The 12,955-nt window shown below is 43.3% G+C and overlaps 1 protein-coding gene across 2 annotated transcripts; it reads right to left on the bottom strand.

Annotated features, from left to right (window-relative positions):
• Nucleotides 1–191: 191 nt before the first annotated feature.
• LOC129822361 (inward rectifier potassium channel 13-like) lies at nucleotides 192–9,117 on the bottom strand. 2 transcript variants are annotated; one of them, XM_055880584.1, is made up of 4 exons: nucleotides 8,639–9,117; nucleotides 4,956–5,214; nucleotides 4,357–4,693; nucleotides 192–4,101 (listed from the first exon to the last, which is right to left on the bottom strand). In XM_055880584.1, the coding sequence occupies exons 2-4, from the start codon at nucleotides 5,154–5,156 to the stop codon at nucleotides 3,527–3,529; spliced, it is 1,113 nt and encodes a 370-aa protein (XP_055736559.1). In that variant the 5' UTR covers nucleotides 5,157–5,214; nucleotides 8,639–9,117; the 3' UTR covers nucleotides 192–3,526. The 2 variants fall into 2 exon arrangements, with proteins under 2 accessions (XP_055736559.1, XP_055736558.1); XM_055880583.1 differs by lacking the exon at nucleotides 8,639–9,117 and having other exon boundaries at nucleotides 4,956–6,375.
• Between the last annotated feature and the right edge of the window lie 3,838 nt (nucleotides 9,118–12,955).

Genomic DNA, 12,955 nt, shown 5'->3' on the forward strand with positions numbered 1-12,955 from the left:
TTGATATGGTAACGTACACACCCAGCTGTAATACCCTCATCGCCATACAAGATTACATTTTGTAGCCAATCGTCATCCACATTCAACATGTATAGAATATTATGTTATTTAGTAAAACATTGGGTATTGTGAGAGATTCTGTGAAATGAAGAATAGAGAAAGTATGAACAAGTATTGTTTCTCCATTTGAATTGTTCAGAAAATATTATTTTATTACATGTAATGTACACTGTACAATCCATTGGAACATGTATTATGATACAATAAGATTTCATCTCTCTTTCTTTCCATAACATTATTTCCATTTACTCTTTAATCTTTGTGTATTGCTGTTGACTCAAATGCATACATGCATGATGTAATAGTGATTTTTGTCTTTACATAAATTCAAAGGGAAAATATAAAGATAATCTACTGACATCGTTCTCCAGATGTTTAGCCTATCACTAAAGTGCTCAATCTAAAGCCACTGCATTTTACATATTCAACATGTGTAATCAATGTATAACATAGTATTACATTTCATCTTTGACTAATATTTGGCGTAAATAGACACACACTGATTTCAGTGAAGATTTCTCATAAACATTTAAGGCAGTAATCTAATCAATTTGCAGTTAAATCAACTGATATCTTCTAAGGCATGATACCTCAGCTTAAAATGAATGAAGACATTGAGTTGTCAACTTTCAAAGTGGGATCATCTACATTACAGAGGCTGCGTTTACACACACAGCCCAATTCTGACAATTCTTTTTTAAATATTACCACGAAAATCTCTTTTGCCAATAATTGGACAGAATATCAGATTTGGGCTACCTGTGTAAATGCAGCCAGAGTGTATTCCATAGCAGCGTAGTGTTATTGATTGTGGAATATCATCCTTCATGGCAGTGAATATAACTGTTGGTTCTAGAGTTCTCAGGTAGCTAGAACATGTTCTACAATATAGTGTTCTTTATTACACTAAACCAGGTATTCCCAAACTGGGGTACGTGCAATGCCTTCGGGGGTACGCCAAATAAAAATGTGATTCCCAGTACATTTATATTTTCCAATGGGGCTACACATTTGGGTGAGTTGTCAATGTCAAGTACAGGTAGCCTAGTCAAATAATTAACATCCAATCACGTTAACCGTTACTTTCTCGCGAGAAACCTTCACTCTTGCACAGGCATTTAGAAACGAAACATGACCATTTGAAAAATAAGCCACGGGGGTTTTTTGAGCGAGAATAAAGACGACTTTCGAGCAGTAAGATGTATAAAAGCAACAGATACCATTAATAAGAAGGGGCTAGAAGCATCTTATATGGTGAGCTACTGAGTGGCTAGGACAGGCAAGCCCCATACTATTGTGGAGGACTTCATTCTTCCTGCTGCAGCAGATATGGCTGGGACAATGCTGGGAAAAAGGCCAACAAAAACTATACAGACAATGCCTTCATCAAACAACACTGTTTCACGACGCATCAGTGAAATGGCAGGAGATGGTTTGAAACAATTACTACTTCGCATACAAGCCAGTGAATTATATGTGTTACAGCTGGATGAGTCAACAGACGTGGCAGGCCTGGCACAGCTCCTGGTATATGTCCGTTATGTTTATGGGGGGTCAATTAAGGAAGACATCCTCTTCTGCAAACCACTGGAAACCAGGACAACATGAGAGGATATTTTTAAAGTACTGGACAGCTTTGTGACATCAAATGGACTTTGGTGGTCAAGATGTGTTGATATCTGTACGGATGGCGCAAAAGCCATGACAGGGAGACATAGTTGAGTGGTAACGCGCGTGCAAGCAGTTACTCCCGACGCCACTTGGGTACACTGCAGCATCCACCGAGAGGCTTTTGCTGCCAAGGGAATGCCGGATAGCTTGAAAGACGTTTTAGACACTACAGTGAAAACTTTGTTAAAGCAAGACCTCTGAACTCTCGTGTATTTTCTGCATCATGAATGATATGGGCAGCGACCATGTAACGCTTTTACAAGATACAGAAGTGTGCTGGTTATCAAGGAGTAAAGTATTGACACGTTTTTTTAAATTGAGAGACGAGCTTAAAGTTTCTTTACTGACCATAATTTTCACTTGTCTGACCGCTTGCATGATGACGAGTTTCTCACACGACTGGCCTATCTGGGTGATGTTTTTTCTCGCCTGAATGATCTGAATCTAGGATTACAGGGACTCTCCACAACTATATTCAATGTGCGTACAAAATTAAGAGGTTGGAGCTGTTTTCTGTCTGCATTAACAAGGACAACACACAGGTTTTTCCATCATTGTATGATTTTTTGCGTGCAAATTAACTCAAGCTTACGGACAATGTCAAAAGTGACATAGCGAAGCACCTGAATGAGCTGGATGTGCAATTACGCAGGTACTTTCCCGAAACGGACGACACAAACAACTGGATTCGTTATCCCTTTCATGCCCTTTCTCCAGTCCACTTACCGATATCTGAACAAGAGAGCCTCATCGAAATTGCAACAAGCGGTTCTGTGAAAATTGAATTTAATCAGAAGCCACTGCCAGATTTCTGGATTGGGCTGCGCTCAGAGTTTCTTGCCTTGGCAAATCGCGCTGTTAAGACACTGATGCCCTTTGCAACCACGTACCTATGTGAGACTGGATTCTTAGCCTTCACTAGCATGAAAACTAAATACAGGCACAGACTGTGTGCGGGAAATTATTTAAGACTGGGACTCTCTCCAATACAACCCAACATTGCAGAGTTATGTACATCCTTTCAAGCACACCCTTCTCATTAATCTGTGGTGAGTTATTCACAATTGTTTTATGAACAAATAAGGTTTTATATCTAAGCAAAAGCTAAATTATTGATTATCATTATATTATTATTTGTACCTTGGTCCTATAAGAGCTCTTTGTCAATTCCCACGAGCCGGGTTGTGACAAATACACACTCATTCTTATGTTTAATAAATGTATCGTATGTGGCAGGCTTACAATGATGGCAAAAAACAACATTTGAGAGTGCGCTGACCTTGGTGCTAGACGGGGTACGCAGCTGGAGGTTGAATGTTTGAAGGGGTACGGGACTATAAAAGTAGGTAGCTGATGCCAGGTAGCAGAGCCATAGAAACCTGTCCCTCCCATAATGCCCCTAACTCTCACTTTCTGCCCCTATCTCGATCCCTATGTTGCTACCCTCCCTCCCTCCCTCCCGCACACACACACACACACACACACACACACACACACACACACACACACACACACACACACACACACACACACACACACACACACACACACACACACACACACACACACACACACACACACAAAACCCTGGAACCCATCCCACGTTGTCTCTGTCCCCACGTTGTCTCTGTCCCATACTCCTCTCAGCTATTACCCTCTTCCCCCTCTTTCCCTCCTCCCACGATTCCTTCTCTCCCTCCTCCCACGCTTTCTTCTTCCCATCCTCCCTCCTCCTCCCTTCTTTCTCCCCATTCTCCTGCCCCTCTTTCCCTTCCACCCTCCTCCTTTAAATCCCTTACTCCATCCTGTCACTCCCGTCCCCGTTGATCTGCACCACACACTCCTTGTCCAGCGGCTCCTTGCAGTGGGCCATGCCAAAGTGCTGACTGCTCACCTGGTACCTGCCATGCTTGTCCAGCCCCATGGCGGGCACGAAGCGCCTCTCAAACTGGATCTCCTGGCGCAGGTAGGACGTTCTTTTCTGGCAGGCGTCGCCCGTGCCCTCCTGTGAGGCAGAGAGAAATACCACTAGCTCAAAGTGTCTGGCGCTGCCCTCACGCAGGGCTGGGTAAAGGGGGCTGTGGCGGTCCAGGATGTGGTAGAAGGTGAGGGGGAAGATGAAGAATGGGCAGGGGCGGGGGCCCAGCCGGTCCAGCTGGAAGTCCAGGTTGGTCTGGTGCAGGACCTGGTCGTCTCTCTCTTCGTACAGGACGGCACTGACCTCCACATCCACCAGGGGGCGGCGCAGAAGGTTGGTGGCCCGGAACATGAGGCAGGGCTGGCCCTGGTGCTGACCTACCACCGCCTGGGGGCTGAACTGGATGGCCCCCGCACGCTTCTGGGGACGGGCGATCTTAGCCACAAACGCACCTGAAGGGCGGGGATGGGTGAGAGAGTGAAGATTTACATATCAGTAATTTTCCTTAGAATTAGGTATGTTTTATTTTTTTAAATCTCAAGAGACCCAGTGAAACAAAGACTGAATATAAACAAGAAAGTAAAATAATGAAGATGAAGACCAAACAGCTGTGCCCTTAGCATTGAAGGTACAACAACAAACTGAGAAAGTGAGAAAGAAAAGTGCTCCTCTCAAGTGCTCCTGCTCCGCTCCTCTCCTCTCCGTACCTGTGATGAAGGCTTCCAGCATGAGCCCCAGCAGCATCTGAACCGCCAGCAGGGCTATAGCGCTGGGACAGTCCCCACTGGGGAACATGGTGCCGTACCCAATGGTCAGCTGGGTCTCCAGGGAGAAGGAGAAGGCTGCGGTGAAGCTGGTGATGTGTTTGACACACACCACGTGTCCCTCTGGAGGAGCGTCGTGGTCCTCCACTGCCAGGTCTCCATTGAGGTGGGCCAGTAGGTACCACAGGCAGGCGAACAGCAGCCAGTGGGCCACGAAGGAGGTGCAGAAGGCCAAGAGGACCCAGCGCCAGCGCAGGCACACCACTGCCCCCCACAGGTCCTGCAGGGGAGAGCCAGGGTGTATATACCCATTTAATTATTGCTGGTTTCACAGACAGAGATAAAGCTTGATCCTGGTCTAATAATCAAGTTCAATGGATATTCTCAATTGAGAGTTTAAATCCAGGACTAGTCTTAATCTATGTCTAAGAATCCGGCGCATAGAGTGTCTGTGTGTAACTTTTGATTTTAAGTTTACTTTTCCATTTAGTCAGCAGCACCTCTTCAACTATTTAGGGTGTGTGTCAACTCATTTATTTTACCTGTAGAGCTAGCAGCCAGGCAGAGGCAGAGGCCCAGGAGGGCCACAGGCCAGGAGAGGGAGGGGAGGAGCGCAGGGCACAGTGACCGTCCTTGGTCACCAGACGCTGGCAAGACAGGTAGGACGGGGATGATGTGGACAACAGGAGAGGGGAGGAGGAGACCTTGTTCCCGTCCAGGTCGTTGGTCGTTTTGGTTGTCATGGTTACAGGGGGGTGAGGGGTCGAGGGCAGGCAAGTGGGCAGGTCAGGATGAAGGTATCTGGAAACAAGCATAATTATGCCAAGAATCATAGAAGACCATTTATAACAACTTTATAAACATGGACAACTTTGACTTTACAAATCCACTTTGACATTGTTATGCAGTTAGTTATGTACATAGGGGGACAGACAGAGAGAGACAGAAACTTCCAGAAACGTCTAGAATGTTGTTGCAGGTGATTAGAGAAGTACTCAGTGGGGTATCTGTCAGTGGAACACAGCGACATGCAGAGCAGGAATGTGGTGAGTTTAATCTTGGAGGAACAGACTCAGTAACAATCACTACAGTACCAGACTGGGACTTCTCTCTCCCATCTGTTCTCTAGTCTGGTTCAGAAACATGTTAGTATGCTTTATGGATGATCACTTGGACAAATAATATACACCCTCCTCATGTACTGACTGTAGACTATATGATGGGATGTTTTTAAAAATTTTCTGTCAGAATTCGGACATGGTTCACCAAGAATAGAGTATGATGATGTTTGAGGTTTATATGAGATTAAATATGCTTTTTATGAAGTCTCTTGTTGCATTGTGTATGTATAGTTAGCTGTAAGAGATGAGCTGAGAAAACATTGCACATACATTTTACAAAATTGTTTTTTAAGTGCTGTATCTAACTCACATCATGGACCAGAGGGACTTAAAGGGATGCTTGGCGAAGAAATCGTTCTGTTTATAACTTTAGCCTGTAAACTGTGCACCCTGCACTGTCTGTAAGTATAGATGGAATATACAGCTAACAAAGCTGTTCCTTTGATAAGCACTTAAATAATATAAATGTCGAAAGCTGTACAATGTCTGTACAGTTCACACAGTAAAATTGTGTTATCGTTTTTCTGTGTATCAAAGGGAATAAAATTACACGTGGTGGTAAAAACGAGCCCTGAGCCTTGACATCAGGACAGTTACAAAATATTCAATCGTTGCTAAATGTTGTGGGAGCCTCGCTGGAGTAACTCTATGTTTCTAAGGGATTTTATTCATCAACATTATAATTATGCAGGGGTGTAAAGTACTTAAGTAAAAATACTTTAAAGTGCTACTTAAGTAGTTTTTTGGGGTATCTGTACTTTACTATTTATATTTTTGACTACTTTTACTTTTACTTCACTACATTCCTGAAGAAAATATTGCATTTAAACTTTATACATTTTCCCTGACTACCACGTGTTCTCTTGATAAGTGCTTGAATTTAACCATTTTCCTGTCCCGTTAAGCATTCAAAATGTAAGAATGTACTTCTTACATTTTGAATGCTTAACGGGACAGGAAAATGGTCAAATTCAAGCACTTATCAAGAGAACACGTGGTCATCCCTACTGCCTCCGGCCTGGCGGACTCACTAAACACAAATGCATCTTTTGTAAATAATGTCTGAGTGTGGGAGTGTGCCCCTGGCTATCTGTAATAATGTCTGAGTGTGGGAGTGTGCCCCTGGCTATCAGTATATAATGTCTGAGTGTGGTAGTGTGCCCCTGGCTGTCCATACATTTTAAAAACAAGACAATGGTGCAGTCTGCTTTGCTTAATATAAGGGATTTTAAATGATATATACTTTTACTTTTACTTTTCATACTTAAGTATATTTAAAACCAAATACTTTTAGACTTTTACTCAAGTAGAATTTTACTGGATGACTTTCACTTTTACTAGAGTAACTTTCTATTAAGGTATCTATACTTTTACTCAAGTATGACAATTGTGTACTTTTTCAACCTCTGTAATTGTGTGTCATAAAATGGGGAATATTGAGGCACTTATGTTGGCTAATTCAATGACAGATTCTTTACAGCCAGAACTAATCACTGGCACAGGCTACAAGTCAGGCTTTCGGAGGCTAGCTGCTAGCTACTGCTTCTTCTCTCTAGGCCAAGCATGGGACTGTTATTACAGAAATTATATAGGGTAATAGTAAGCATGGCTGTGTGTTAGCGCAGTAAGAAGTGCTTCATTTTCCTGAGGTGGCGGGATGCCAGCTTGAGAGAGGCCATCAGAGAGACCGTCACATGAGGGGCATACTGCGTGCAAGGGAGGCAAACACACACACACACACACACACACACACACACACACACACACACACACACACACACACACACACACACACACACACACACACACACACACACACACACACACACACACACACACACACACACACACACACACACACACACACACATCACATAGACACACAATCACACACAAACAGTGGTTACAAATCTCCCATATCCCCCCATGTCTGTTGGGCCTGGCCCTTTTCTCCTCAGTGTGTGTGTGGGATAGCGGCGGCTATCAGATGATGCTAACAAACAGCACTCTGTCTGTGTGCTCTCAGTGTGGATTGATGAGGGGGCTCAGTGGCTGCTGAGATAGTTTGGGGTTGTTGGTTGGAAATATTGTAGCTGGGCTACACAGCTCCCTAGGCTATAGCTTAGTTTAGCCAACGATGATACTGCAAAATGGGGTGCAGGAGAGTTTTGACATTTTCCCACAGATAAGCTAATTATAGATAACACATTACTAGCATGTTATTGAGTGTTTGTCTTAGGTGTCAAAGTTTAAAGGGTATAGCTATATGTAGGAGGAGGCTGTTTTACTTGTCCTCCGATTTCACCCTCCACTAGCCTCCACTGGTATTGATTACCGCATCTGACGAGTGTTGTTTAGTAGCATATGGATGGAAACTCCACTCCCCACTCTATTGTCCAGCTTTACCCCCATCCCCTTAAAGATCCATTGAGAACAAGAGGGGAGAACCTGTTAACCACCCAGAGCTAAACAGTTATACAGTTACACTCAGTTATCTTTTTGATAAATCCTGTAAATGCTTTCTCTTTTGTTTTAAAACAGAGTTGGACAGGTTGTGCAAGTTGACCTGCCTTTGTCCTACTTAGGCCTATATCTAACATGTGTTAAAAATTAAAAGAAACACCCATTTTGTTACTTCTAGCTGGAAAAAGTTGACCTGTTATTTGACTTCTTCAGTCTAGGGTCTCTAAGGGTACAAGCTGTGTTTATGTATTCATTTACATGTACATTATTGACAGTAGACACAGTCTTGATTAAGTTTAGCTGAAATCGGTGATTCCGCAGGTCAAGTTCTTGCACAATGTTCAAGAACGTTGCACAAAATCAATCTTACAATTTAAAGTTGAAAGTAAACATTTTTTGGGACGGATTTTACAGTTTTTTCTGTAGTGATGCACCACAGTCTCACTTCTCTCTCTCTGTGTGTCTCCTCTCTGACTCTCTATCTCTGTCTCTCTCTGTCGCTCTTTCTCTCTCTGTCTCTCTATCTCTGTCTCTGTCTCTGTCTCTCTATCTGTCTCTCTCACAGTCTCGTATCACCCTCTCTCTCTCCCTCTCAGTGGCTGGGATCGTCTTACTCCCTGTCCGTCCTTAAGGTTACTCACCGTAGTGTAGCACCAGGGCCAGCGATCACCCCTCTGATGGTGCCCTTTTCACCCGAGCGCTGATCCGAGGGCGGGCAGGAGGCGAGGCCAGGGGCGGGAAAACGACCAAATCCTTGGGATGAGAAGATGGGGGGTAAATCCCGAGGTATTCCCGAGGTAAAGGGAGGAAAAAGAAAGTGTCACCCCAGGAACTCTTCGGCGTGGGAGCCGGACTGAGCCCAACGCTCTGCTCTTCCGATCTGCAGCTCCGGCTCTCTGCCGAGGATGATTCGATTGGTCACATTACTCTGCATGTGGCCAATTAGTGTTCCCAGAAGGCGAGAGAGGGAGGAGAAAAACCCAAAGAACAGCACCTTGTCACTGTTCATTGACAGAGCCAGTTGTAGCTCCTCTGAGTCCTGTGGTTGGTAGGAGTAAATGAGTATAGGAATGATGATGAGAGTGAGGCTCTGGAGGGGGAGTGTGACAACAGGGTGTCTGTGCGTGTGTGTGTGTGTGTGTGTGTGTGAGAGAGAGAGAGAGAGAGAGAGAGAGAGAGAGAGAGAGAGAGAGAGAGAGAGAGAGAGAGAGAGAGAGAGAGAGAGAGAGAGAGAGAGAGAGAGAGAGAGAGAGAGAGAGAGAGTGAGTGAGTGAGTGAGTGAGTGAGTGAATGAGTGAGTGAGTGAGTGAGTGAGTGAGTGAGTGAGTGAGTGAGTGAGTGAGTGAGTGAGTGAGTGAGTGAGTGAGTGGGGGGGGGGAATAGAGTCTGTTGTTACTGTCCATCTGTCTTTCTACCCAGACATAAGGGTTCTGTGTCTATCAGACCTTTTGCACTTAGACAGGTGAATAGCTTTCGCCTGTGCAGTCATGTCTAATTGGTGCTTACTCAATGATGAGTTATGAAAGTATTTGAACAGGGGCATGGAAGACATGCCATGTTGCAAGTGTTGACTAATAAGACATCCAATTTATCCAACCATAATGTAACCTTTAACCTTAACCTAACCCCTAACCTTACCTCAGATAGTAAGGAAATTGTTTAATCACCACATTGCCCTTTCCTTGAGAGTCATCATGATATAGTGTTGCTATTGCATGTGATTTCAAATGTGGCAGCCCCTTTTAAACCCTACTTCACAGTGCTTCTTTGTTACTGATTAGGCTGTAGTAAGCCATATTACAGGAGTTCAAAGGTCACAGCAGGCCTATGAGTGTGGTGCTCCCTAACTTCTTTGCTTGTACCCTATCAACTGTGCAGGATAGCTCTGAAATGTTGCAAATGTTCAAAGTTCAAAGAAAGATGCCTGGGTGAGAGGAGTTGGAAGAGAGAGGGAGGAGAAGGAGAAAATAAGGATTCATTCCCAGCTAACAAATCTATTGAGAGATAACATTTTTGTAATTTTACACATAATGTTCCCCTAATGTTTGAGTGTCCAGTTTTCCGTTAGTTAAGGGAACATGCTATCTCAATCTGGTCTCAGAGCATTTCGTATTATTCTGTACTCAAATCCGAGACACTCCATTTAATATGATATGTTTAATATGATATGACATATATGATATGTCCATTTAATATGATACGTTTTGTATGGTATGTATTAATTTGTGGTTGTCCATCATCCATTTCGTATGATATGTTACGAATTGAAATCCGTACAATATGTTATGGATTAGCAAAACGTACAATATGTTAGTAAGTTGGTGGTCTATTGATATCCCTCTAGCGGTGTGGGGGCTGTGCTTGGCAAAGTGGGTGGGGTTATATCCTGCCTGGTTGGCCCTGTCTGGGGATTTCGTCAGACGGGGCCACAGTGTCCCCCGACCCCCGTTGTTTAAGCCTCCAGTATCTATGCTGCAATAAGCTATGTGCTGGGGGGATAGGGTCAGTCTGTTATATCTGGTGTCCTACCTGGTGTAATTCTCCTGTCCTATCTGGTGTAATTCTCCTGTCCTACCTGGTGTAATTCTCCTGTCCTACCTGGTGTAATTCTCCTGTCCTATCTGGTGTAATTCTCCTGTCCTACCTGGTGTAATTCTCCTGTCCTATCTGGTGTAATTCTCCTGTCCTACCTGGTGTAATTCTCCTGTCCTATCTGGTGTAATTCTCCTGTCCTATCTGGTGTAATTATCCTGTCCTATCTGGTGTAATTCTCCTGTCCTATCTGGTGTAATTCTCCTGTTCTACCTGGTGTAATTCTCCTGTCCTATCTGGTGTAATTCTCCTGTCCTATCTGGTGTAATTCTCCTGTCCTACCTGGTGTAATTCTCCTGTCCTATCTGGTGTAATTCTCCTGTCCTATCTGGTGTAAATCTCCTGTCCTATCTGGTGTAATTCTCCTGTCCTACCTGGTGTAATTCTCCTGTCCTACCTGGTGTAATTCTCCTGTCCTATCTGGTGGAATTCTCCTGTCCTATCTGGTGTAATTCTCCTGTCCTACCTGGTGTAATTCTCCTGTCCTATCTGGTGTAATTCTCCTGTCCTATCTGGTGTAATTCTCCTGTCCTGTCTGGTGTAATTCTCCTGTCCTACCTGGTGTAATTTTCCTGTCCTATCTGGTGTCCTGTGTGAACTTAAGTATGCTCCCTCTAATTCTCACCTCTCTCTCTCTCAACCTCTGAATGCTTGGCTTTGAAAATCCAACTAACATTTACTCCTGAGGCGATGACCTGTTGCACCTTCTACAACCACTGTGATTATTATTTGACCCTGCTGGTCATCTATGAACATTTGAACATCTTAAAGAATGGTCTGGCCTTAATGGCCATGTACTCTTAGAATCTCCACCCGGCATGGCCAGAAAAGGACCGGCCACCCCTCAGAGCCTGGTTCCTTTCTAGGTTTCTTCCTAGGTTCCAGCCTTTCTAAGGAGTTTTTCCTAGCCACCGTGCTTCTACATCTGCATTGGTTACCATTAAGGGTTTTAGGCTGGGTTTCTGTATAGCACTTTGTGACATCTGCTGATGTAAAAAGTTTTTTTTTGATTGATTGATTGATACATCTACTCAAGTGCCTACGGAGGAGGGGTTAGGGTATATTCTGGACAGGGATTAACTATACTGGCCTAATAAGCACATGTCCTAGATATATCCTTTATTGGGACAGTGGTAGGGGCATTCGTCATTGCTACTGGTGGCCTGTATTCGAGACCAGCTACGGAAATCACCCTAGTTGTCATGGCCGTTAAAAGAACAGGACCAAGGTGCAGCGTGGTGAACGTACAATTACTTTTATTTAAAAAAATCACGCCAACAAAACAACAAATGAGAAAACAACCGTGAAGCTAAATGCTATAGTGCCAACAACATAGACAACTTCCCACAAAGACAGGTGGAAAAAAGGGCTACCTAGGTATGGTTCTCAAACAGAGACAACGATAGACAGCTGTCCCTGATTGAGAACCATACCCGGCCAAAACATAGAAATACAAATAATAGAATATAGAATACCCACCCAAACTCACACCCTGACCAAACCAAAATAGAGACATAAACAGGATCTCTAAGGTCAGGGCGTGACACTAGTCTCACATTCTTAGCAATATATGATAGTCATTTAAAACACACCTAACTCATCAAATTAAAATGAGTCTCTCATTGAAAGATGGGAATCTGTAGGATTTCCCCTTGAGCATGAATTATGACCACATCTCCACTACCTCAAAAATTATTTGGTATTTATTAGTTCTATATTGGTATGCATCGCAAAGAGAAGTGTCATCTTTTTTAAATCTACACCACATATACAAGGTAGAACAAACATGTGTCATTGACAAACTGCTGAGAATGTGAGCAGAGGGTACCTGCCCTAGTGGGTCTCAAACCCAGGCCACCAGCACCAATATCAAACACCCTAACTACTGTCCCAGTAAGGGATATCTCCATGGCATGTGCTTATTGGGCCAGTATAATTAGGCCCTGTCCAGAATAAACCCTAACCTCTCCTCCCTAGGCACTTATGTAGATGAAACAACTGGATAGCTGTAAGCGATATGGTGAATGCACTTTGAAGTAAATCTCAGCTCTGTTAAATGACAAACACATTTTGAATTGATTTGTTTTAATGATAGTCCTGAATCACTATGATCAATAATACAAATATTTTGTGTATATTTTATTTATAATGAATAAAAAAATAAAAAAATAAAATAAATAAATAATAATAAATAATAATAAATAAATAAATAAAATATATTACTTCGTAAACAGGTGTAGACTAACAGGGAAATGCTTACTTACAGGTCCTTTTCCAACAATGCAGAGTTAAAGACAAAACATGTAATAAAAAATAGAAATAGCCACACGAGGAATGAATACTTTTATTTTATTTATTGAACCTTT

Source organism: Salvelinus fontinalis, chromosome 24 (assembly GCF_029448725.1).
Source record: "Salvelinus fontinalis isolate EN_2023a chromosome 24, ASM2944872v1, whole genome shotgun sequence".
NCBI lineage: Eukaryota > Metazoa > Chordata > Actinopteri > Salmoniformes > Salmonidae > Salvelinus > Salvelinus fontinalis.